The 27113-nt window shown below is 29.9% G+C and overlaps 2 protein-coding genes across 3 annotated transcripts; one reads left to right on the top strand and one right to left on the bottom strand.

Annotated features, from left to right (window-relative positions):
* Positions 1-21909, bottom strand: LOC136973759 (Krueppel-like factor 3). 2 transcript variants are annotated; one of them, XM_067268513.1, is made up of 4 exons: positions 21343-21909; positions 21193-21257; positions 1934-2146; positions 1-1515 (listed from the first exon to the last, which is right to left on the bottom strand). In XM_067268513.1, exons 3-4 carry the CDS (start codon positions 1949-1951, stop codon positions 781-783), a joined length of 753 nt encoding a protein of 250 aa, XP_067124614.1. In that variant the 5' UTR covers positions 1952-2146; positions 21193-21257; positions 21343-21909; the 3' UTR covers positions 1-780. The 2 variants fall into 2 exon arrangements, with proteins under 2 accessions (XP_067124614.1, XP_067124613.1); XM_067268512.1 differs by having other exon boundaries at positions 21193-21909.
* Positions 21288-23411, top strand: LOC136973762 (Krueppel-like factor 4). The gene is given in 4 exon segments (XM_067268515.1): positions 21288-21475; positions 22182-22673; positions 22676-22882; positions 22884-23411. Coding segments are annotated over 4 exon segments (966 nt in total). The 5' UTR covers positions 21288-21445; the 3' UTR covers positions 23121-23411.
* Positions 23412-27113: the final 3702 nt, after the last annotated feature.

Raw genomic sequence — 27113 nt, 5'->3', positions numbered from 1 at the left:
AAAATATAAATTTACAGCAAATTTAATATAAGTTTTCGTCTTACTTTTTAAACATTTTAAACCGATGACGTATAACTTAGTTCACCAATAAACAGACGGTTTATATTTAAATTATTTTGTTTGTTGCTTAACTTTACAAGACTTTTATTACAATACTCTTAGCGTCATTAATAATTTTTCACAAAAAAAAAAACTAATCTAGATCATCCCTTGAAAGGACTGCGAACGGCCCTCGAAAAATAATTAATGATTTTTCAACTTTTAAAAACGGTCCACAAATAACCTTAACCTCAATCTCTTATTGGTCGATCCAATAAGACATTCCATCACGTTCTTTTTTGTTATTATGACGTCAATTCAAATTTAACCAATACTTTAAAAATCGATGTGTCACGTGATATTAATACGTTTAAGTTAATTGGTCAGAATTTAATTTTTAAAATTTTGAAAAACACCTGCTTTTAAAATTGTTCACGTTTCTTAAAATATATTTTGTTTTTGACCGAAAATGTTTATCATTTTTTGCTTAAAGTATTAAGTTATTTTTTGAATTAAACATAATTAAGATATATAAATAATAGCTATAAATGCTGTAATATTGTCCGTTCATTTTGCATAGAAATTTAAAATGCATACACGATCTTGCATGGTATGTAACTGCAATAATATAAAGTGTAATTAATTAATTAGGAACGCACTCCCGATTCAGATATTTTCACATTTAAAAAATGGCTCCTGTCGATCAACATAAAAACGATTTAAAATATTTTTCGGGATATTTTACATAAGATCAATGTGTCTTTTCATGTGCAAAGATAGATGATCCGATCTAGAGAAGGCTCTCTCACACATACGACATTGAAACGGTCTATCACCCGTGTGTTTTCTGAAATGTCGAGTTAACTCATCCGATCTTGCAAATTTCCATCCACAACCTTTCCACGTACATTGATAAGGCTTCTCACCCGTGTGGGTTCTCAAGTGTGCCTTTAGATGAGAGCTCTTAGTATAAGTTTTCGAGCAGCCAGGATGAGTGCACGTGTGTATAGTTACCTTTCTAGGTCCTCTTGGTCTTCTACCTCTTCTACCCTTTAATGGTATTCCTAGAGCTTGAGGATAACAGATTTGAGCTTGGGGTGCATTAAGGCTCAAACCTGTTTGCATAGTTGGCATAATCCGATTAAATTGCGGATAAATTTGAGTTTGGCAATATGAGTTCTCAATATTTGTTAAATCCATCATTTGTTGAGTAGTACTCCAATCAACAAATGTGTTTTCAACACATTGCGTATTCTGAAGCCATTCCATACATTTTTGTTCTGTTTCCATATTAATAAAAGGATAGAAATCTTCTGTCATCTGCGGTTGATATACCGGTTGAGAATGTATATATGATATCTGGTTGGAGCTTTTAGGATATATAAGCTCTTCGATGGATGGCAGATCTGCTGAAGGTTTCGATTCGCAACTGGCATTCATTTCTCGAAGCAATACATGTTCGATATCTTGCCACACCTAACCAAATGATAAAAAAATCTCTCATCAGTTATTTGATCCGGCATTAATCATTCACTATTCACACGAAGAACTATCAGCACATTATAAACACTTTCACTCAACATTTCTACGCTCGTCCATCATGCAGTCAAGCGTAATTCTTTCTCTCAAGCTATATTTTTAATTTTAAAAATATCTCTCTTATTCAAGTAAACTATTTCTACATTGCAAACAATTTATATTTTAAAAAAATATAATAAATTATTGAGTTGAATTAACGATCAACGATTTATTTTTAGTTCATTACAGTTATAAGTGAAGAACTACAAAGTTCTAATCTATATAATATCCAAGTTAGTAAATAATGAAAATTTTATAGTTATAGAAGTTATTCGGTAAATAATTTATATATAAATATTATAAACGGGAAACTTACATCATAAACATCAGCCATGATGTATCTTCTTTCTTGGAGCGTGCTTTTTAGATTGCTAAATATTAACCAATTCGGTATAAGTCAACATTTAATCTGTGTTCATGATCATTGTCTCTTCTTATATACAAACTCAAACAGATGGGAGGATACTTTCAGCCTGGCCTACCCACTCACCTGGCCATCAAGCCTCGGGCTAATTATCCTGCGATGCTTCTGTCAGAGAATCAACCAGTTATAAGCATTTAGTGTTCGCACTTTTAGTTTTTCTTTAACTTAAATGATACTATAAGCGCTTCTACATAGGTTTAAACAATATTATTAAACAGTATTTAAATTAAATAGATTTATATATTTTTTAAAATAATTAAGACATGGCCAATGATTGACAATTTTTAAAGTGAGTAAGACTTAAATTAGCACCAAATCCTAATTTTTATTATTTAATAAGTTGCATTTTTAATAAACAACACGCATTAATTTGTTTCTTGCAAAATATCAATTTTAAAAAAATATATATATTTTGCGAATTTTGGGCTATAAATTTAATTTATAACTCGAAAAATACGTTAAAATCTAAGAAGCTCCTCTAGTGGCAGGTCCAAGTTATTATTTTAATTAGAATTTTTAAAAAAAATATATTAATATTTTTATTTCTTTTTGAAATTGATTTAAATATTAGGCATTGGCATTCTCTCGCTTAATGCCAACAGTCGAAATTTAATTCTAAAACTCTGCAAGAAAATAAATAAATATATATATATTGCAACGTCATATTTTAATTATAGGGTTGCGTTTCAACATGGGTTGAACAAACTTTTTTCCCTGAAACATTTCGCCCACTCGAAGAAAAAGTTTTTTTTTCCGTCTTTGTTACGAATCTCATTTGTTGTTTTAGTTTTTGAGCAAAACAACACGCGAGCGGAGGAGGAGAGAATTTAGACATTTTAATTAACGCATTGGCACGGATACAGAAAGAAAAATTCGTTTAACGCTGGAAAAAAAGATTTTCGTGCAAATTTTGGGGCGGGAAAGAGTTCCGAACAATGCAAACTTTGGAGAAACAGATTTATAAGTGAAAAAGTGCAGTTTAAAACGCATCATTATTCCGATCGCGACTTTACTCTTTGGGTTGGGATATGTCAACTTTCTCATGCAACATCACAACCCACACGATTCCGTCAACCCTTTCAACTTTGACCCCAGTGAATATACTTTCACACTCGCTCTTATCTGATGTACAGTACGTCTATATCTATATCATATAAAGTGAGGAAGAAACAAGTTGCATTCGCTGATATTGTTTACTCTTCGCGCGATGCCACCAATTGGGTATATTATTGTAGAAATTATGAGAATTTAACGCCTAATATCGGCCCATAATTATGTTGGATAATTAAAACGTCAATTATAGAAATACGTTATTAACGATACGTGCTTACAAGGAATTAGGCAAGATAATATCTTTCAGTTAGAATCTTTATATAAGCTACTTATGGCAATTTCTGACAGACTAGAATGTCAAAATATTAATTTTATGTGAGAGTAAACAATATTAAAGCGGTAAAATCAATTTCGAACAGATTTGCAGAGCATTGTAAGAACAAAAATCAATATTTTGATATGTTTTTTTAAAGACTTTTAATGGTAAAAAATGATATTGATGTTGTGTCTAAAGCTGTACAGAACTGTAAAACAATTTTTAAATGATAATGCACGATGGAAATTCCAAAAAATAATTTTGAGGATTCTTACGTAGAAATGTGTGATAGAAAAGTTCAATTGTAGTAAGTTCATATCAGAAAAAATCAATTTGTACATAATTAAGGTGGAAAAAGTAAGATTTGATAAGCAGATTCGGAAACTAAATAATAAGAAGTAAATCTTGTGGATAGTCTGCGGAAAATAAGAAATATTTTGAACAGATCCGACCATATACAAAAATTAGAAAAGGGAGAAAAAAATTTGATTTTAAATGCAGTTTATAAAGCAAGTCGGTACGAGAATAAATCATGAATAACTTAACTCATTGCCGTTGCTTAAGTTTAAGGAAAAATGCCCCGAGTATTGTTCGTGTGTCTTATTGTGTTCTGAAGTCTAAACTCAGAAATTGAATTGGTGTTGACAGGTATTTCCATCATTTGATTGATAACTAAAAACGTGAATTTCTAGAAGGACATTTGTGCAAAAATTTGTAACAAATTCTCGAATTAAAACGGCGGCAAAATGAACAGGTGTGGCCTGAGGACAAATATCATCAAGATTCATTAAGTTGGGTTTTCCCAGCAGGAGAGCGAAACTTATTGTTACTGTCTTGTGATGTTGGAACCGAAGGATTGTTCCTGATAAATGAATCCCGCTGTGTATGACGGGAGGGTATTTATCCTGAACCCCACACCTTAAGGGTAATTCCATCTTAAGATGTAAAATTCATTGTTCACACACATCAGGTGGAGCTCGGTCGAGTTTCAGTTATTTTTCATTTTCGTATCGGCGAAAGTAATTAATGAAAGTTATAAATGACATGTTAATTAGTCGTATAATTTCATCTTGGTGTATTCGGAATCGTTTTCAATATTCTTTAACCTTGAAGAAAAATAGGGCCCGAGTTAAACTAAACTAAATTGAAAGATGCTATCTGCAAGAAAAATTTCTTTTGTTTGTTTTCTTTATGGCACGGATATTTATTATGCTGAATTGCGTTTCGTCATAAAGACTTTTTATCGTCTAGTTTCGTTATTAAGACAAAATGGGACATAATAAGTAGTCTGATGAAACGTAGTACTTGTTTCGTTTATTGTCATGAATATTTTCTATTATTTTAAAACGTAATTATTATTTTTATTCTATAACATAAAGTCCATTACTGTTATTTCTTAATTTCCCTGACAGCACGACTAAGCTTTTATAAAGTATTTCTAAAGGTATTGAGGGAGTATTATAATTAAAACCAAATATTACAGAATTAAAGATGAAGCCAAGATTTGTCTATAACACGTTTTAAAAATATGATCTTAGAAGAAAGATGAGAAAGGGCGGGTCATTTACAAACGTCGGGTATTAGTTTTGTAGCGAAGTTCGCAGACATTCGTATATAAGTTACAGTTTCTTTTAAATATAAGGATCCTCAAAGCTTATACATGGTATAATCATTTATTTCTTAATGGTAATGCTTTCAAACTTCTATATGAAAGGTAAGAATTTTAATGACAATCATTTTTTAAGTATTATCATTAAATGCTATCAATGGGATCATCGCTCTTTAAATTTCTTTCTTTTTATGGTAGTGCCATCTTTAAAATAACACATAAATCTATGTGATTAACACAACTGATTACATTCGAATTATTTAAGTTATCTTTTCCTTACTTATAAATTTGATCTCGGTTAAATTAATCCTGATAAAAGTTAACATACTCGAACATCAATCACTCGTTTCCTAGTGGCACTAATTTAATATTTTATACAGTTCTTCGAGATCTTGCGATTTTTATTACAAGAATATTAAGTAATACACTTTCTTACTTAGCAAATATTGTTAATAATAATTTACAATATTTAATGATTAATAGAAAATAAACTTTGTAGAAAAGTTGTCCTAAATTTCGTTAAATTTAATCTCTAATACTTGGCGTATGATTCGAGAGATATATCATATGTTAACAACGTACAATTTCATATAATTTACTTAAAGTGTGCCAAATCCCAATTTTTAGAAACTTATAGATTATCTTAAATTGATGGCCCTTTCATCCCTGTGCTGAAAGAGCGCACTCGAACCCACTCGTTAAAAATCAAACGCCCTTCCTTTGTGTGAGATGAGTCACTGTCATCATTTTGGGTACAACTGACCCATCTTCTGGACCAATTCCAGAAGATACCGCCCTGGGCAGGATCCATTTTCGTGATTCCATCCCACAGATCCTCACATAAACACACACTAGAACCCAGGGGCGTCGACGAAACGGTAAATCTGTACCTTCGACTTATAAAAGTCGAAATAGGATATAAAATCTAATGACCTATGAACTCGTAGAGAAAGGGCAAAACGCCCTAAGTGGGCTCCTTTCTTTTAAATAATACTAACTTAAAATTCATCACAGTGTAGTGTCCGTAAAGAATAGGGCTTAGTCTATGGAGATAATTGGGCGAAAATAGAATTCTCGAGCAATTCTTCCAAGTTTAGACATTTTGAAGACAAATCTCTGACCATGGAAGTAGAAGTGGGCGATTTTTAAGGGAAGAGGTTTGTCTTTTCAGAAGAAAGTGTTGACCTACTTGGATTAGAAACACTGCTTTGTTTATTAAAAGAAAGTAAAAACAGACTAAGATCAAAGAAAGCGTTACACAATTGAAAAAAGAAGTCATATCATACTTGTGAATATTTTAAAAGTAAGATGAAAAAATCACGAAGTGAAAAAATGTAAATTTGTTACAATTTACATCAAGTCTTCCAATGAAAAAATAACGTATGAAATCCATATTTTTTCCACATAATTATATAGGAAATGCTTTACAATTCATATAGAAACAAACATAGATTATTATGTTTATATATACTAGAAATAAAATTGAATGTAAAATTTACAATTTGTAATTATAGAAGCTTGTTTCGAAAATCCGGTTACATTTAAATCCGGATATAAAAAAAGATATATATAAATCAAAAGAAAAGTATGAGTTTCTTAACTCTTCCTAGATATCAACCCTTTTCATTAGCATTTATATAGAATTTCTACCCTATACTTACAATATATATATGAGAAGTTGAGATTTTATACATATTTATTGTTCTTGATATCGTTGGAGAATATTAAAACCGAAAAAAAAAATTTCTGTTTTTAACTTGTAATTTCTTGCAGTTTGTCGTTTCTCTAAGTAAAGACATTCATGAAAATCGCTGTAAATATCATTTATCGGTTAATAAATGAGGCAATCATGGTTTAACAATTCAATAAATGTGGCTAAGATGCAAAAAGTTGGTGATATTCAGCTCGTACGTGCATGTTATTTCATTCATTACTAGCGTGTAAATGAGCTAATAAGAACTTATAAGTTAGGCTGCTAATCAATAAAAGCGCATTATCTGAGCTCTGACAATAACAGGACATTATCACGATGATAGCAATTTAATATTAGTAATATAAGCTCATTTTGTCCATTATTGGATGAGGCCTGTTATTGATTAGAGGCTCAAATGATGTCCTGTTATTGATTAGCAGTATAAGTTCTTAATATTTGATTAAAAATATCTTAAAATTAGTACAAAATAATAATAATAATAATAATAATACGGGAACAACGAAATAGCATTCAATATTTAGTAAGAGCCCCCGAAAAAATGGATTTAATAATAATAATTTTCGAAATTTTAAATCAAAGTTTCAGTTTTATTTTCTAGAGGAAAATACGGAATTTTTTGAACATTTTTTCTCGTCTGACTTTCCTTTTTTTAAAGTCTTATCGCAGATTTCAACGATGAACTCGAAACAATCCAAAGTTCATAATTTTGGTTGTTAACTGTCAAAGATGGTAGGGCGATTGCGGCTCACCTGGTGGGAAGATATCGCACTATTCGCTATAGATTCGACTGGAGTTGTTAGAAAAGGAAAGAGATAGAAACAGTAGATAAGGTCGCTTGAATCACGGTTACATCGCTATGTTTTGACAGATAACAAATCGTTGTTGCTCTCAAAATAATGCTGCTTATGCCTTGTTCGGGCGACTTAGCCACTTAGTTGACTTCCTGCTGAGAGATGCCTGTTTCGAGATTAACACAGCGGGGTGCAGAGTATAAACAGCACCTTCTGGAAGTCGTGCCAATAAATTTTATTTCGGTTCTTATATTCATTCTCCTATATATATATACATACATACATACACATACAAATTCACGTCTAACATCAGTATAACTTTGAATTTCATCTGCTCTCCATATTTTATCTCCATATAAATAAAAATACAATTTTTATGCATTTTGTCATTAATTACAATACCAAAACTGGATGAAAACATTAATAAATTAAATTTCGAAGCCATATTACGATTCTCCGGGTTGTTAGGATCCATATATGGACAGTTCGGCAATCATCTTCCAAAACAAAAAATACGTATAAAACACGAAGATTTATTCAAATTTTTTAAAGAAATACTTGATTTAAATCTTTTTAAACTTATATAATTCGATCCTTTCAGCTTGTACGTCGAGTTTCGCGTGGTTCTGTGACACATCACAGGCTCCCATATGATAAATTTCATGTATAAACATTACAAAATGTTTTCCTCGATGATACAATTTATCTGATTAGTTACTTGAGTGCAATTAAACCGGAAATATGTGTTCAAGGCAATCTAGTCGTTCCACTTTTCGTCATTGATCTTCGACTATCCATCAGCTATCTCTACAATTAAACGACCGTTACAACGCCCCCGTATAACGTACTGAAGGGAATTACTTTGTGCAAAATGGTAGATTTTGTTAATCTCTTGACCCCTGAGAACTAAATCAGAATCTCAATTTGTTTGTCGTCAAGAATCTGTAAAGATGCCTCGAGATATCTTGTAATTCTTCGGTATGCCAATAAATTTTCCCTGCTACATTCGCTGAATTGCAATGAAAGAACTGATAAATCGACCTTATTTTAAAATGATGCCATGTATACAACGAACAAAATCGATTTCTATAAGCTTTTCAATGGTGTCCTAACAAAAATTAACTTTTAAAAAAACGTTTCTAAGTGATTTTTTTTCCTTAAAGCTATACCTCGAGGGATCAACCGAAGCTATTTTTGCCATACTTTTAGTATTGAAAGGGGCTCAAAGGGGTTCGAGGTCAATGAAGATTTAGTAACAGAGCAATAACTCATTTCTCTCGAATACTAGAAATATTTTACGTAGAAATATTCGAATTATCCAATCATCGTTTCTTTTTCTTAATCACTTATTAACTTTGTTAATAGTATGCTTGAAAGGTCACGTTCGACCTCGTAAATCTTTCGGGAACCTCATAATAATCAGAGCATAAAACCCTTCCGATGATTCACGATGGGTGCAGTTGAGAGAATCCCTACACCCACATAATCTGCCTACGCTTACCTTTATATTACACCTGTTTCGGTCCTAGAGCTAAGTTGTCATCTTCGGAAGTCACGTGCACAAAACACCCACTTCTGTATCCCTTCGGGCCAGATAACATTTTATTATTATTTACCCTATTATGGTATATGTCAAAATTCCATTTTTTGATATCATCCACGATAAAAACAGTAAAGTTTATCATTAATTTCGCTAATTTGCATAGTCACGAGTGACATAGTTACATATTTTTGCGTCATTCTTATCGTTTAGCGTGTCACTTACGAGTCATTTCTTCGATAACACTTTCACGCGAGATAATTAAAACTTACAAGAACTTGAAATTAACAAACCTGTCGTAATAAAAAAAAAGAAAAAGTGAATTATTTTCAAGTTAATTTTGAAGTTTCGCTAATCAAAATCCTTTGATTTATTACCGAAAACGTAAACAAAATCAGTTCTGTCATTCACAAATCGTCCTTACACGTTTGTAAATCGATACTTTATGCAAAATATATCTACGTAGGCCCACTTTGTTTACCGAACTAACTACAAAAATCATAACCTTAATTAAAAATACATCCAAACACGTCGCACCCTTCAACTCAGAACGTGTGAAAGTGTGACTAAGTGCTTAAAAAGTATGCAGCCTACAAGCTTAAATTGAAAATATTTCTCACGGTTATTCATTGACTGGTTTAAAATAATAATAAACATTATAAAATCCATTAAAATTACAGAAAACGAGTGTAAAATATTATATAATCTGAGTTAATTTTACATACTAATGTGAAGAAAAGGAGATTTGACAAGCTACCCGGTACTTGATCTCAGTTAATTTATATTATCAAATGTGATAATTTGTAACGTAATTAACTAGTCAACGAGATGTTTTGTTAAGTTTTATCATTGTAAATTTTTAGTTACGAAGGTTAAATACGACGTGCGTTAGGCATACATTTGGACATTCGAGCCAAAAGATGTAGGATGATTTAGGTCAAGACGTTCCTTAGAGCAAGCAGACATCAAGGACAATTTCTATTGAGGTGTTTCTTGTTTGTAATTTTTTTATAAGAGAATATATGAATGAAAAATGAAGCGTATTGTACTACATGGGAAACTTGTTTACATCTATAAATTGTCAAAATTTGACACGATAAAAAAAATATTTATGTATATAAAATCGTTTTTTTTCCCTCACTGTTTGTGCAATCAATCTTATGCTGTAGGGAGGTATGAAATATATAGTTTTATTGAATGGAGGGGATGATGCATAATAAATTTTTGATTTATGATAAGAAGAAAGACTGTCAATCGTTTAATAGTAGGTGAAAAGTGATGTGGATAGATTTTATTTTAATGAAAAATAGCCTCAAACCATAAAAAATCATTCAGGATCATAATTAATAAACTGAAATGCAATTAAAATCAATAATATAATTATTGACGTTTTTATTATAGATTTTTAAAGCGATAAATTTAATAAAAATAAAATAAATAATACTTAAAATTGATCTAATAATAATGGTATTGATGCGTATCTAATTGAAAATTATATTTAAAATGTTTTTAACATTTAAAAAAAGTATTAATTATCATAAAAATGGGAAGTTTTATTACCAAAAACTTTCATTAAAATGCTTTTTTTAATGATAAAAATTGTTTAATAATAGAGTTAAGTAATTTTTATTGTTTTATTTTAATCACATTATATTTATTTCTCAGTAAAATAATATAAACTTGAAATACTTTTGTTACTTATAAATTAAAATAAGTTTTAAACTAATTTATATTAAATTTTCTTAAAATATAAATTAAAATGTAGCCTAATTATAGATTAATTTATAAATTTAAATATATAATGATTCTCCATCATTAAAATTGACCTGTTTTAAACAGTAATTAAAAGTGGAATAGCATGTTTAAAATATAAATAATTAATACAATTATTAATAATGTAGCTTATTTTCTAGCGATAAAAGTAATAAATTATAAAATTTTTAAGAAAAAATAAGTTATAGCAAGTATATTTTAGTTAGAATTTTTAATAATGTAGGCAACTTCAAACGTCTTAGTATAACGGTGCACAAGAAGAAGAAGAAGAAGAAGAAGGGAGGGAAAAAAGAATAGAGTTAATAAGATGTCGGCTAATCATAAAAGTGCTAATGATGCTATTACTATCTAATAAGATCTTATGAAAAGAATAGCATTAAATTTAAGTGATCGATCTGAGCCTTGAGTCATTGCCCGGGGTATTAGAAACAAATTGAGTTTGAAAAGTAGTTATTAGCATAAAAAACTTAAATTTCATTCTTAATTTATTATATTAATATTATTTATTATCTTTAGAAACTAAAAAAAAAGGTATCCAAAGACCTTCTAGAATACAATAAAAAAAAAAAAGGCGAGTTTATACACTTATATACTACTAAAGCGCATCAATTAACATCCTCCATAGTCGGGTCTACAGATGGAAATATGTTTATACTGACGTCATGAGGGTCAGATAGAAGTTGGAGAAGAAAAAAAATGGTGGTTTATTGTGCCCGTTACACGCCTCCTAATTCAACATTTTGATACCGGTGTCTAATAATTACTTAGCTTCAATCACACGCAATCGCTGCACCCTGCTATAACAGTCTATTGTTACGGAATATAACTTTAATAATAGCATTTGTAATTGGCTGTCAGATGTAAAGTAATAAACTATAGAAGATATTAATACCAGTTTTGATGCGAAAAGTCAATTTGATGATATAGCTCGTTTCTTATCAGTAGTCTTTTGAGATGTTAAACTAATAAATTGCCAAAAGGTGAATAAATTAATGGTTAATGTTCTGTATGTGTATCACGTGTTTTATTCTGCTACGTAAGATTGATGCCGGTTGCATTTTTAATGTTTATTTTTCTTACATATCTCCACTTTTCTACTTTGATCACCGTTAAAAATTTATTATAAGATTAAATATATTATAAATTATAATATTCGCATTTATAGTACTTAATGGGAATATAAAAATGCTAATTTATACACATATTTCCATTTTTTTTTCTCAAAATCATAATTATTTTAAATATATCTTCATAAAAATAATGTAAAGAAGCATTACAACATAAGAAATTTATAAAATATAAGCTTTTTTTCCTATATAAAGATAGTGATTTCATTCATTCTCTATAAGTTCTTGGCGCAGTTAAGAATGCTTCATAAAAGTTAAAACCATTTATTGCCCTTATATAGCTATAATTAATACTATTATTAGTCATTCTTCGAATAAACATTGATGTCACGTATAACATTATGTAATTTTTTATGCACCTGCAGCACAGTCAGTTGCTTATCGAATGCGAGTCTGTTGTAAGCATAGTCTTAGATATCATTACTGGTTATTTCATGTCAGTATAAAATTATAGATACTGGCATAAAAAGTGGACGATTGGCATTTCGATAAGCGCCAAATACTTTCATTTTAGTAACTTTTTTCTGCAATTTACAAGTGCCAAGACTCATCATTTATTAATACTTTTATGTAGTTAAATTGCTTCACGCTATACACGGGTGTTTTTATTTATTTTTGCAATTATTATCAATTTCATTGCTGTATTTAGCTATCATTAAAAAAAAGATACATTTAAACAGCTTTTAGATACAATTTTACAAGAATTTAACTTGTTTCTACTTCCTTACATTCAGTACATCTAAATCTCAATAACTCAGTCCTAAACCATAGTTTCAATTGTTTGATATTAAAAATAATTGTCCACTTATATACAAATTATTCATATAAATTGCATTACCATTTAATTTAATTAACATTCCACAAAAATAAAGTTTAAATTTTCCGAATAAATTTACACATTCTAATACATAAAAAAAAAAAAACAAAGGAATTTGGCACGATTATCGCAACTCAAAATACCCACTTCGTGACAAAAATACGACCATAAATTTCCCTAAATTAACAAGAAATAGTAGTCCAATACATTTTTACGCATAATTTTTTTCCCTAATCGAGTCATATCTACAGTAAACGTAACAAAAATCGGCTCCGTAATCGATACTTTGTATCGTATTAAGTATATCACGATGGTACCCTCTGCGGATCTTAAATTAGTGTCAGGCCTATAGAAAGTCAAATTTCTCGAATCACTACCACACATGGAAATGGTGATATATGCCTAACAATTACCTTGTCTTGCCAAACTTGTAATTATGGGTAATATCGCACGCCTCTTCTTCCATCTAGACCTACGGACTTCTTAAGACCACCAGAGAAGCATTAAAGAGATAGATAGAAACATTCATTTATTGCACTGTCACGTATAACTCTTAACATTGCTACTGCCGGCGATCTAATAAGGTGTCATCAAAGTATAAAAAAAAAGAGAAAAAATCTATTAGTTGTTCTAGGGAATTTGTGAGGGAGGTGAGTGGACTCTACGCTACTCAATAACTAAATTCTTTCTTTCTTTATTTATTTATTTGAAAAAACTGCTTCAACAGATTGCTTCTTTTGATGATTTTTTTGAATAGAGATAAAAGCAATTAAATATTACATTCGGCGTGTTATGTGTTAGGAAAATCGTCTAATTATTAAAAAATTAACGTTTAGTTGACGCCTGCTATTCAACTAACACTTCCGCTTTGAAAGCTATTTAGGCTAAATAGCGTCACGGGTTGGAAATTTCCGGCTAATTCCGAAACTTTCCAATAGATGGCGTTAAAAAGATTCACGTTTCTTTATAGTGATTGTCTGTCACGAACGCTTTAGTTGTTCGTGAGTGAGTTTTTTCTCCTGCCAACAGAATTAATAGAACTCGATAGTGATCTAGTGATGGAATTAAGCACCATTTACTAGTTAATTCTGTAATAAAATGAATAAGCCGAATTTAAATTTGTTAAGTTAATCTTCTTTCTTTCTTTGTATGCATTTCAGAAAAAAATTTATTAAACGATTAATTAAACATATTAATTAAGATTAGAATATTTATTTAAAAAAGACGAAATTTTTCTTTTGTTCACGAAGAATCTCTTGAAAGAACTCGTTCGGTCTTATCAGCTTTTGATATATTTCATTCAGATCAAACATAATTAACGTAATCAATCCGATTAAGTTTACTTAATATATTTAATTTAATTTAGATCAATTAACCTTCAAACGGAATCAATATAATCTAGGCTCATCAAATTAACTTAAGCTATAAATGAAATTTTATTCTGCTCAATTGAACCTCGACTCAAAATTGAAAATTTTTGGGAATTTCAGGCATTGAGCTAGGATTCAGTCGATTTCAAACCGAAGGAGTTGAAATTTTCTGAGTCATGTGGCTCAAAAACGATGATCTTCGCCTATCAAATAGATTGTATCGTTGTTAAAACAATATTTTACATAAATTATCATGTAAAAGTTTCTAATAAACTACAAGTTTTAGAATTAACCATAAAAACTCGAATTCACAGGCATCAAGTAACATCAAGCTTTTATAATCTTAGGAGATTATGAAAATCTCGATGTTTTCAGCACTGAAAAATACATAATTTTAATTGTATTTTCATGAAATTAACTTAAGACAAGGGTATTAATTTATTCCGTTACCTTAGAACAGTGTTTCCCAACCTTTTTTTCCTCGCGAACCAAAAGAAAGGTCCGAAAAAATTTGACGAACCCCCTATGTAGTCGTTAATGACAGGTAAAAAAAAGCAGTAAAATTTGATAGAATATATATTTTACATATTGAAGAATAATTGATTATATTAATCGTGAAACATTTAAATAAAACATTAATAAGACTAAAATAATGGCTATAAAAGTTGAAAATAAGATAAATCTAACAAACTGGTCTTATGTTTTACATTTGGAAAAACGCTTAATGGGATATTTGTGGCTGTTTGATAGAACAAAGCAATTCAAAGTTAGGCTCAATATCTGACAATTTCAGTCTTAGATCAGGTTCTGCATTTAACCTGTTTCTGTATTTATCTTTCAGATAAGTATATGTTGAAAATCCTTTCTCTCATAGATATGTTGTGCAAAATGGTAATAGAACTTCAATGGCTTTTTTTGACAGAACAGGATATTCATTTTGTATACTGAGCCAGAAGTCAATTAAAGATTGATCTTTAAAAATTGCTTCTAGAGAACTGTCACAAGATAACTCTATGAGTTTTTCTTTTTCCAGTATATTTAGAGAGGTTTCTGAACTTACATTTCCTTGAAATGGATTACGTATCCAGTTGTTTGAGATGGATATATTGCATCTGTTGGGAAAATAGTCATCGAAAGTTAATCGAAGATAGTTCAGATGTTCACATATACTCCTTTTAATGTTTTCGTCAAGTTTAATTGAATTTTCTGATAAAAAAAGTGCTGACAGAATCGAAACATCCATACTCATTCATCTGCAGGCATTGAATCCAAAAATTGATCTTTTTCAACATAGCCTCAATTCTATCATGTACACTGAAAATGGTGACACCCTCGCCTTGTAAAGACATATTTAATTCATTCAGTTTACAAAAAATGTCAGCTAAATACGCAAGCTTTTGCAGCCAAAGAACATCGGATATACAAGAAGACAAATGAAACGGATGATCAATAAAAAATGCTTGAACTTCAGACTTCAATTCAAACAAACGCGTCAAAACTTTACCACGGGAAAGCCATCTAACTTCTGTGTGAAGTAGTAAAGAAACGTGGAAACTTCCAAAATCCTCACAAAGCGTACGGAATAGACGGCAATTTGTAGCACGCGATTTTATAAAGTTCACAATTTTCACAGCATCACTTAAAGTAGTAGATAACTCTGCAGGAATACGCTTACATACTAAAGCTTGTCTATGAATACAACAATGAGTCCATTGAATTTTCTCGTTGATCTTCTTCACCCGTGCCACAAAACCAGAAAATTTTCCTGTCATTGATTTTGCACCATCTGTACACACACCCACACAATAAGACCAGCTTATTCCATTCTTTTCAAAATACCCATTGATCATATCGAAAATCGCTTCTCCAGTTGTGTAGGTTTTCAAAGGTTTTGCAAATAGTACATCTTCTTGAACAATATTCGTAAAAAGATATCTAACGTAGACAAGCAAGACTGCGGCATTTGTTACATCCGTCGATTCGTCAAGTTGAATTGCAAAATAATTCAATTTTATTCTTTTTAGAAGTTCGTTCTCCACATAATTAGCCAAGTCATTAATTCTACGCGACACCGTGTTGTTTGATAAGGGAACTAGCTCAATTTTCTTTGCTGCCTTTTCCCCAAGCATACATTTGGCGATATCTTTCGCACATGGTCCAATTAAATTTTCTGCTATTGTATGCGCTTGTCCAGATCTTGCAATTCTATAACTTACTCGAAATGATGCTTCAAGGGCCATTTTACTATCTTCGTTTGAAGTCAAGAAAGAAGAAAGACTACACTTTTTGATATCTGCTAATTTTCTTTTGAAATATTCAAGAGGTTTATCTTTGTGTGTCGGATGTTTTGTTTCAATATGTCTACGAAGAAGTGATGGTTTTAAACTGCTGTTGGCAAGAACTTCGTTACATATAACACAAAGCGGTTTAGGTTCCGACTCATCCCCAGTAAAATGAAAACCCAATTGTAGATAGTCGCTGTCATATTTTCGCTTTTTCCCTTTTCTATCATCATTTCCTTTGTTTTTCGTCTGGTGAAACGGTACCTCACTACAGCTTTCAGTACTATCATCTCGATTATCATGTCTCGTTTCTAAACGACCCGTTTTTAACCATCGATCCATAATAAAAATAAGCTATAATAATAATTAAATTAATAATTATTAAATCATTTACACGAGAACTTGACAGTCACAGTATCACTATCACTCAAGCTTTACAAGTGCTAAGCCTATGTATGAACGTCGGTTAATACAACACTACTCTCCCAGTTTCCGGTTGTGAACAAGTATCTAATTCTAAAATCTGTAGTAAACTGCCTTAATTTGATATTTATTTCCAATTGTATTGTAAAAAAAATATTACATAGAAGGGAAAACTGCTGCAATGATTTTAAATATAAAGCAGAACATGATACTAATCACATTGATAAAATGTTTTAAATATAAATAAATGTTTGTAATAAAAAGAGAATAGTATTTGATTACTTGAATAAGAGGAATAAATTATAATGTATAAAATTGTTGATATAATTTGATATTGATGAAGTAATTTTGAAAAACAAATAAGGAAAAAAGAAATGAAAATATTGAAATTTATTATAGATTTCTTAACAAACAGGCAGCGAACAATCTGTTTTACAGTGGGTGTGTTCTTTAATTTTTGTGTTTTTGTTTTGTTTTTGTTTTTTGCTTTTGATTTTAATGGCGTTTTAAAAAATCCGCCATTACAATATTATTTTCGCGAACCCCCTCTGCAAACACTGCGAACCCCCAGGGGTTCGCGAACCACCGGTTGGGAATCACTGCCTTAGAACAATTGAATGATACAAGAGCGGTTTAAAAGTACTTTATTGATTGTGTAACAATTAGTGTAAACTTATACATCTTTGCGCCATTATACTGCGGATAAAAAGGTGAATTTTGCATAAATAATGTCGGCATTGTGTAAACTATTTGTAATTTTCACCACTAATGAAGAAATTACTGAGTATAAAACGACAATTAAACTATAATCAATAAAGATATCATCAAAAATTATAATCGAAAATTTGGGTTTTAGATACAATTAAAAGGAAACTTTTTAGCAAATAGATAAGAGGTGATTTCTGCGGAAGTCTCTATTCGCGCTTGGCCAACCATAAAAGCCAACAATGGCAAAAGGCACGTGCCACAAAGCGTGCCACACACGTGACGTCACGGATTGTTAGTCACGTGACGAAGTCTCCATGGATTAGTAAACTCCTGAAGGAAATATTTACCACGGATGTAGGCAACTTTGCTATTGCAAAAAGAAAAAAAAAAAAAAAAAAAAAAAAAAAAATTCGTTTCTTAAGTAGTAGTGATTAAGTGATTTAGTTTTGGTCACTTTACGCCAATAACTTAATTAAATATCATTGCTTTAAACGGTTAATAATTATGAAATATACAAAATCCTTGCCAATTAAACCACTAATTTTTCATTTGAAATTCAAATTAATACGGCAAGGAATATTAACGGCCGGTTTCATCGCAATGGACGAAAAAATCGTGCAATTTGCATAAAAATATTTAGGTTTAAATTAAATAAATTCTTATCATAATCACAAGCATTTTTCTCAAATGTTCTTACTGTATCAATACGTAACACCTCATTGAAGAAAGGGTAGAAATGAATGAATGTGCAATGAACCGTACATATTCACAGGCCACTTCACCTTTGTAGAGAAACTCAACTGTGACTGTTCTGTAACAGTTTCAATGAATAGCTTAATAGACAGGAAGACGGGTAATATAAGTTAATGTTACACTCTTTTATTGTTTCTTCCAATAGAATGATAATAGTATTGAGTGTATGAAATCGTTATTGATTAGCTTTTATTAGGGTGATATTTTAATTAATTTAACCCTTTTCATTGTCACGTATCTAATTGAAAAACATTAAATTACACATTTTAAGCTTGTAAGAGTGTATGAATTTCTACTTCGTTCTCTATAGGAAAAACAATAGATAGTCCCTAGATGAACCTACAGGAGATACGGTAGTGCGCGTGGCGGCCTCGTGTCCCTACTGGAAATAAGTTGTCAGGAACATCTAGCTAATGAAATGGTCACAGAAAGGTAGGATTGTGGAACATCAGATGCCGAAATGACGATTCAAGCGCTGTCATCTGTGTTGCAAAGAAACGCTGCTTGCCATCTGTTTGTTGATCTACTGATTAAGGGCATTTCTGAAATCTAGGAGTTAGTATCATCTAGGTTAATTATCATTCTTTTAAAGATTTTTCTAGTGATAAACAAGTTATATTGCATCCCAGAGAGATTATGGAGAACTATTTCTTGTAAACTACAAGTTAATCTATTTGATGTAGGCCTAAACAATTGTACTGTACAATTTATAAAGTGAGTCCAGGAGGAAAGCTACTGGAAAAAACCATCTTAATATTCCAGTTAGCAATAAAATATTTTAAAAATAGATTTAAATACGAATCACTTTCTATGATTTATCCTAAAATAAAACGTAAAATGTCCGCACAACAAAGCTAAGTTTCATTTTTTGTCGATTTGTACGAAGGGCCTATTGACACCATTCCTGAACAGAACGTACAAACATCCAATAGATTTCTGAAGGAAAATTAATTCGAAATGATCTTAAAATCAAGTCAAATAGTTAAAATTTTAAATATGCAGTAATGTATATCAAAAGAGGATATACAGTACATTTTTAATATGTATATGCCATATTAAATTATACATATCTCCATGATAAATCTGGAAACGATGTGTGATGTATTAGTAGCAACGACTTTTGAATTATTACTGAAAAGTTGCTGCTTCTAATATATTATCGACAAGCAATCTCTTATCGCAGTAACAATAAATGTCTACAGTTTGAAAATAAATATTTGACTACAAAAGTCTGTAGGCTACGCTTCTTTCGGGTTATATATAACGTTTTAAATGTTAACAGATTAATTAAAATGCTTATTGATATAAAAAAAAAGCAAATTAGACTCGACTGAACTAATATTTCTTAAAACTTATCAAACAATAAAACTTTTCATATTAACTTTTCAAATTATCTTTTACAATTTACTTACTATTTTATAGAAACTACGAGTTTAACGAACTTTAACGCCAGTTAAAAAAAAAGAGAGGATCCAGTATCTCATGGAATAAATGTAATTCTAATATAAGCGAATAAAGATTCAATTTAACTGCTAAAGTAATTTTAGAATCGTGTCCCATTATTTGTATCAGCTATGGTTAAGAGGTAGCTGGTTTAATGATCGCCAAAGGCTCTTCTCGTTTCGTGGAAATAACATCAATTTTTAAACTATATTTACAGTTATTTGAGCCAAATAATAAAATTTCCAGTTAATACTTCAGCTCACTAACTTAACAATTCGTAAATTTATACACGTTTACATATTTAATAATAATTTAAAGTTTCCAAACTGTGATACAGATGAAAAGGAAGAGAAGAAAATTTACGGAAAATTCTTCTCATATTTCTCTACTCGAAATTAATTTTCTAAAATTAACCATTAATTATAACGATTTGAAGACTAATTCTAGATAAAGTACACCACTTAATTTGTAACAAATATCCATTAATACCTAGATTTAGTAGCATTAAACATTTCCTTCGTTTAATGTCCATTACATTAAAAGGTATTAAATGTTAATTAGAATGTAATTAATTTTCAAACTATACTTAAAATCTTTCAAATTTTTCTTAAAATAAAAAATAATAAAAGCAAAATCAGGTAAGAAGATTAGGAATTTATAATAAAGTATGTCTCGGCTATCTTATATCTTAAGGCAAAATTCCGTGTGTCTACAAAGCCGTTTCTATTTTAATTTATCCCATTTAAACCTATCATTCCTATCACCTTACAAATAACAGCGATGACAGAGTTTGCCCTTAATATGGTATTTTTATAGCTTTGGCATGTAAAACAACTGTCTTAATCACCCAGTATTACTTTCTTTTATTGCCAAAGACGCCTTATAGCCCTCAAGCTTACAACTTAATACATAACATCCTCAATTATTTTCGAACGGTGATAAATTATCCGGTAGCCCGATCTTAAAAAATTCATAGGACTAAATTGATAGGCTTATATCGTAGGATACCTTCTAATATCTTAAGATATTGATAGGCTATCTTCTACGTTTCGACCTTCCATGCTTGCAGACTTACAGATCTTACTTATACGAGGATATTTATAAGATAATTTTAAGCAAATTTAAAATATTTAAATAGACCTATGACTGAAAATTTTAATATATTTTTCTTTAAAATATGTTTTGCTTTACAATTAATACATTAAAAATTACCTGAAACCTCTATTATTGCATATTATATGTAAGGTTGAAAATTGTAATATTTGAAAAAAAATCGACGATCATTTAATTATAATTAATTAAACATTATTCTGTAATTTATAGATGTAATCGAGAATTTAGCATTTACGTTTACGCTAACGATAAATATTAGCAATAAATATGAAAAAAAGTACGTCTCGTACATCCGCACACCTGTTCATCCAATACGCACCTGTAAACCACTCCCCCTCTTCGTAATTGGTGAGTTTCCATTGAGATTCTCAACCAGACTAACATCTAACCAATGATAACAGGTGCAGGATCAGTACCTGAGTGCAGTCGAGCAGGTGAGAGAAGGCACGCGCCACGCTAAACTTCTCACCTGACCAGAACACGCAAGTCCGGAATCGGTAGCGGTGCCTACCGCTTCTCTGTACTCTTCCGTCCAGCCAGAGTTAAGGTTAGGCCCGGTTTATAGGTAGAGAATGACTGCAGAAATGTCGGATTTTCACGACGTAAGTAACAATTTGAAGCTAATATAATAATAAAATAAATATTTTGGCAAATTTTATTATAAATTATACACTTAAATATATATTATTTCGAATTTTAAAGTTTCTTAAAGAAGATTTAACGTAACATATTTGAAAGAATTACGCGTAAACATATGAAAAAATGTCTTATTTTTTTGAGTTGAAGTGTTGTATAAGATGTCAAACAGATCTGATAACTTAATTAAAGTAGTTTTTTTTCTATATTTTGTAATATTTAAATCGAAAAATAAGTTAAAGCTAAGCATTAATGTTACGTTAATTACGTGGAGAAATTTTTGAGTGTTACTTTCGTCTGATCGAAATAATTTGGGGAATTTTTTCAATATAGTTTTATAAAATTTATATAAAAAATACGCAAATTAGAAATAAAACTACTGAAAAAATGTTATTAAAATATATTTTATAAACATGACACGAGAATAAAACTTTTATTTTCTTAAAATATAGTATTATTTACTTATATAACACTTAAAAAGTATTAATTTTCTTAAAATTATGGATGATGGTAGCTTGAAGCACTATGAAAAATCTATATAACTTGCCATATTTTATTATTAGAAATAATTTTCTTGCGTTATGTAAAATATTATAAATGTTTTATTAATTCATATTAAAATGAAGTTATTTTTTAAAGATTAATTATAAAATTTCTGTGTTATTTATCCAGATGTGGCAGGATATTGAAAGCGTACTTCTAGGAGACAGCGGACAAATAGAAAACAGGAATCAGCAATTGATGGCATCGTATGAAGACGAGAGAAATTCTTTAGTAACTACTGACATAGCTCATTCTCAAATGTATCAAGTCCCTCAACAAGCTAACATTATCGCAGATTGTTCGAATCGTGATAACAATAACAATAATTTATATACAGATTCCATCCGTAGATCGATTTCCAACGGTTATTATTCAAATGATATGACTTATTGCAGCGTGTATAATGGAAATCAGTATACATGTAACAAGTCGGGATACGAAGTTGTAACTGATATAAATCAAACTAAGGGATACTGTACCCAATGGAATAGCTATCAAGCAAATTTTCAAGCAGTTTCTCAAATGTCACCCCGGCATCACCCGAAAATACGGTATATAATCAAGCTGCAAATTACCAATCGTTGGAGCACGGATGCCATCAGTATCCACTACGGCATCCTCAAGTGCCTACGCATTTCCGGTTAGTAACACCACCCTCTTCGCCCCATCTAGCAGTGAATGGCACTGCAACTTATTGTCAGCAAACGGGTGGGTTAGGGATTCCAAACACCCCAGTTTTACCACCTCCACCCTCGGTTAGAGCTCGAAGAGGACGTAGAAGTACGGGACGTAAAAAAGTAACTATACACACATGCACCCACCCGGGATGCAACAAAAACTTATACCAAAAGTTCTCATCTGAAAGCTCACCTGAGGACCCATACGGGTGAGAAACCGTATCAATGCACGTGGAAAGGTTGTGGATGGAAGTTTGCAAGATCTGATGAACTTACTCGACATTTTCGGAAGCACACGGGAGATAGACCGTTTCAATGTAGACTATGCGAGAGAGCCTTCTCTAGATCCGATCACCTATCTCTACACATGAAACGACATACTACAGTTTAGTCCACTTTTAAACTTTGCTCAAAAAAATTTCATATTTTTCCATTCTAGTCAAGAGACATTATATAAGCTGCTATTGTTAATAGTTGTGGTATGCACAAGCCACGTCAATTTTCTCGGTAAGTATACATACAATACGTTTTTTTATTTTTTATTTTCTATAATTAAAGCGAGGATGTGGTAAAGTAAGAATAATTTACGACTTCCTGGCTTTAACAGTGCACAATATGTATACAATACATAAGATAAATGATAATTTATAAGAAACTCTACATAATCATTTCCAAAAGACAAGTTAGGAAAGAAATAATAAATAAAACAAAAATGTATAGAGTTAAAATATGATATTTATTAATTTTCAAAGCAATAATCTAGAATCTAGAATAAATTTAAAGATTTAAAATCCTGTTTTGAAGATATAATCCGATAGTACTTATGGAAATGAAATGTATATTGACCTCTAGAGTGTACATACATCAAGGTACTGGCCTAAATACCTAAACAACAGAAACCACTAAAAGTTTAGATGTATAAATTTTTATTATTTCTAAATTTAAAAGCAGGATATCCTGTTAAAAAGAGTTATTTTTTTAAAAAAAGAAGTCTTATTACTTAATACGACAGAAGGATCTAAATTATGATTCATTTTGGTAAATTCCCTTCATAAAAAAAATATATCTTAAATTAAGATTTTTTTCTTGGATTTAAATAATTTATTTCTTTCATTTTTATATGTATAAAAATTTTGTTTAGAAATTCCTTAAAATACTAAGGGTGGAGTTCTGTTTTCTTTTTACATTCTTGACTGACAATCCATAGACGACTTATTGACGATAGAGACTTTTGTCATTCTTTGTCTGAAATCACATCCGGAACTTCATTTCCGGTAATTGGGGTTTCCTTGCGTAGCGCCCTCTATTTCGTCAGGTGATAATTTCCTGGTATCATGAAAACCAAGATGAGGTTTTATGATTCTCAACAGTTTGAAGAGAAGCGTAACAAATAGGGCCTAAACGTTTGCTATAATCATCAAATACTACAATTGATTAGTTTTGCTTGAAGTAAATCTAAGTTAAAAAAAAAAAAATTGATAATAAATTTCTTGGGAATCAAAATAAGTAATCGAGATTCAAAAAATCTTAAAATTTTAAAGAATCGATAAATATTTCTAGAGATATAAAATATATATTTTAATAAGTAATGAGAAGTTATTAAAATTGTTAATCTTCCGGATAATTAAAGCAAAAAAGAAATTCTGTTATAAAAATATTAAATGCATTTACTGTGACATGCATACATATATATAAATACATACATATACTTTTTAAATGAACATAATAAAAATAATTCGAAGCTGCATTAAAAATGAAAAACGCCATAGTAAGCAAAAAACTTCTTATGAATATAAGCGGTCCTCTGCGAAATTTTAGAGAAAAAGCGCATAAATTTTATCAGATTTTTAACTTCGACCAATCGTCTTTCAGAAGACTGCAGCTCCAACTAATCTTTTAAGTTTTATAATATTAAATGCCTCATTTTCTCCAACAATTTGGATTAACATAAGCTGTGTTTGCTAGATGTCAGAAAGGATAATTTTCATAATTCATTTTATACATAATTTTCAATGTCGTCATATTAAAATTCATTCTCTACTTCAGGAAAATTTTTGATACAACTATGAAATACTTTTATAATATAAAAGTATGTTATCTCTTCCATCATTTTAAAAATTGCTTGCTATATTATAGCAAACAATTCTTAAAATGACGGAAGGGATAACATTTAGCAAAACAGTTTTACTGTAATAGTGTAAGTAGGGGATTTAGCTTTGTAAATAAATAAATGAAGAAAAAACCAAACAAGTACAGAGACAACTGAATGCGACAAACATACTTATATACACATGTATATACATTACCTGAGTACTCTTCGTTCACAGCGCTAATGGCTACGTGAATATAGATTTCGAGCCTACCTTAATACCAGTTGTACTGCTGTTTCTTTGCACACTGTCTCTACGTGAAAACTTTCTACGTCTTCTCTCATTGTCGTTATAAAGATTTTTCAATTGGCATCATGTATTTTGGAGTAATACATATATATTGCTTGCTCTTCTCTATCCTATGTTGCAGTTACTGTATATAACAAAATACTCGTATTTTTAATACTTATGAGATATATCAGAACCCACCAGAATCCATTTTTTGTTTTGTTTTTTTTTTTTGCTATAGGATTCGTTTTTATACATCAGAACCCTTTTCTGGATACATAAAGCTATAGCGAAAAAGAGGGACATTCTGTTTTACAATAAAAATTCTGATTATTTTAGATTATTAAAGAAAAAACTTCATATTTAAGAATAAAAAATTAAAATATTCAAAGATTTTTATGTTAAGTATATAACGCATTTTTACAGAAATATTCTTAATAATCTTACATAAAGGAATTTCGTATATAGATGACGTTTCCAAAAACAAAATTGTTAGTGCAAAAGAAATTATTTTTGTAGTAATCGCAATTGTAATATCTTAAGCTGTATTTTAAGATAAGTAAATATAATAACCTTGGGATATGACAAAGAAACTAAATTAAGTAAAAAAAAAAATCGTTTAATTATAGGTGGTCCTCTTCGATATACGTAAGTTATCAAGCATAAAAGATTTTAACAAATTGGTTGACGTCAGCGATTGGTTGAAGAGATAGAAATAGACACATCTACGCCTATTTTTCATCGCTAACCAATCTGTTAGGTGTATTTTCGCAGATAGTTTAGCTTGCAGATATCGCAAAAAATCTTGAAACATTTTTTTTTTTTAATTTTATCTCCTATTACCATTCAAAGCTATTGAAAGTCCAGTTCACAATATATATATATGTACAGTACTGTACAGTATATATAAGTACAACCTTATACTGTTACGATCTGCTACATCCCCATTCTAAATTCTCATAGGGCAATTATGCAAAGGGAAAGTATACATTATTTGATATTAATTTATATCAAATAAAATCTAATTTTAATATTAACTGAGAACTGTATAACTTTTATGAACAGTTCGCATTTTAATACTATAAAAATCACATTTTTAATCATCGTTTTTAATGTATTTATTCAGATTTTACCGTTTTCTAGATACTAAAATGGCATCATTTATTAATATTATACATTTTATATTAACTTTTTAAAGATTTTTCCCATATAAGATTATCCCTAAACATTGGTTTATTATTTTAAAAAATAGAAATTGCGTTAATTGAGAAAAATATAATAATTTTAATTAATTAAATTTATAAAATAAATATTTAAAAAATTATAGCATTAATACAATTCTTATAAAGTACATTTTATTAATATTTAAAAAGAAATCAAATTTATAGAAATTTTATAAAGGTAAAGCACGATTGAATTTCGTATTGTTTATAAGATAATTAAGTAAAATTATATAATACTAAGAATTGTGAATATATGATTTTTATTTATTGATGACTCGACAATAACGAAGTGAAACAAGTCATTTCATACAAAAAAAATATTGATATCGTAAATGAATATAAATAAATCATGCTTTGAATAAATAAATAATGTGCTGGGAATTCTGATAGATAAGTAAATAATGAGAAATTGTTTCTATTGAATGTAGGATAGAAATATATGAAATTCCCTTTGAGTTACGAAAGTACTTTTGAATAGAAAAGAATTAAATAATCATGTTTTAAATTTATTCTAAAAATATATTATTCTATTATATTTTCATTTAAAAAATGTTAAAAATATATTTAATTTCTTATCAGAGTAGCAGATTTAATTCAATTGTTAAATTGCTATATGCTTATTTAAAATCAATCTATCAATATTGAAAGATACTAATTAGCAATGGTATATTTTAATATTTATTTTATAAAGTTATATTTTAAGAAAAATCCTAAAATATTTTATGATTTTTCTTAAAATATAACCGTTTAATACATTGATTTACAAGAAATTTCAGGATGGAA

This window comes from Centruroides vittatus, unplaced genomic scaffold, assembly GCF_030686945.1.
Source record: "Centruroides vittatus isolate TY-2023 unplaced genomic scaffold, ASM3068694v2 contig_329, whole genome shotgun sequence".
Lineage (NCBI taxonomy): Eukaryota > Metazoa > Arthropoda > Arachnida > Scorpiones > Buthidae > Centruroides > Centruroides vittatus.
The sequence above is the reverse complement of the archived record's forward strand: the minus strand, read 5'-3'. Positions and strand labels throughout refer to the sequence as shown.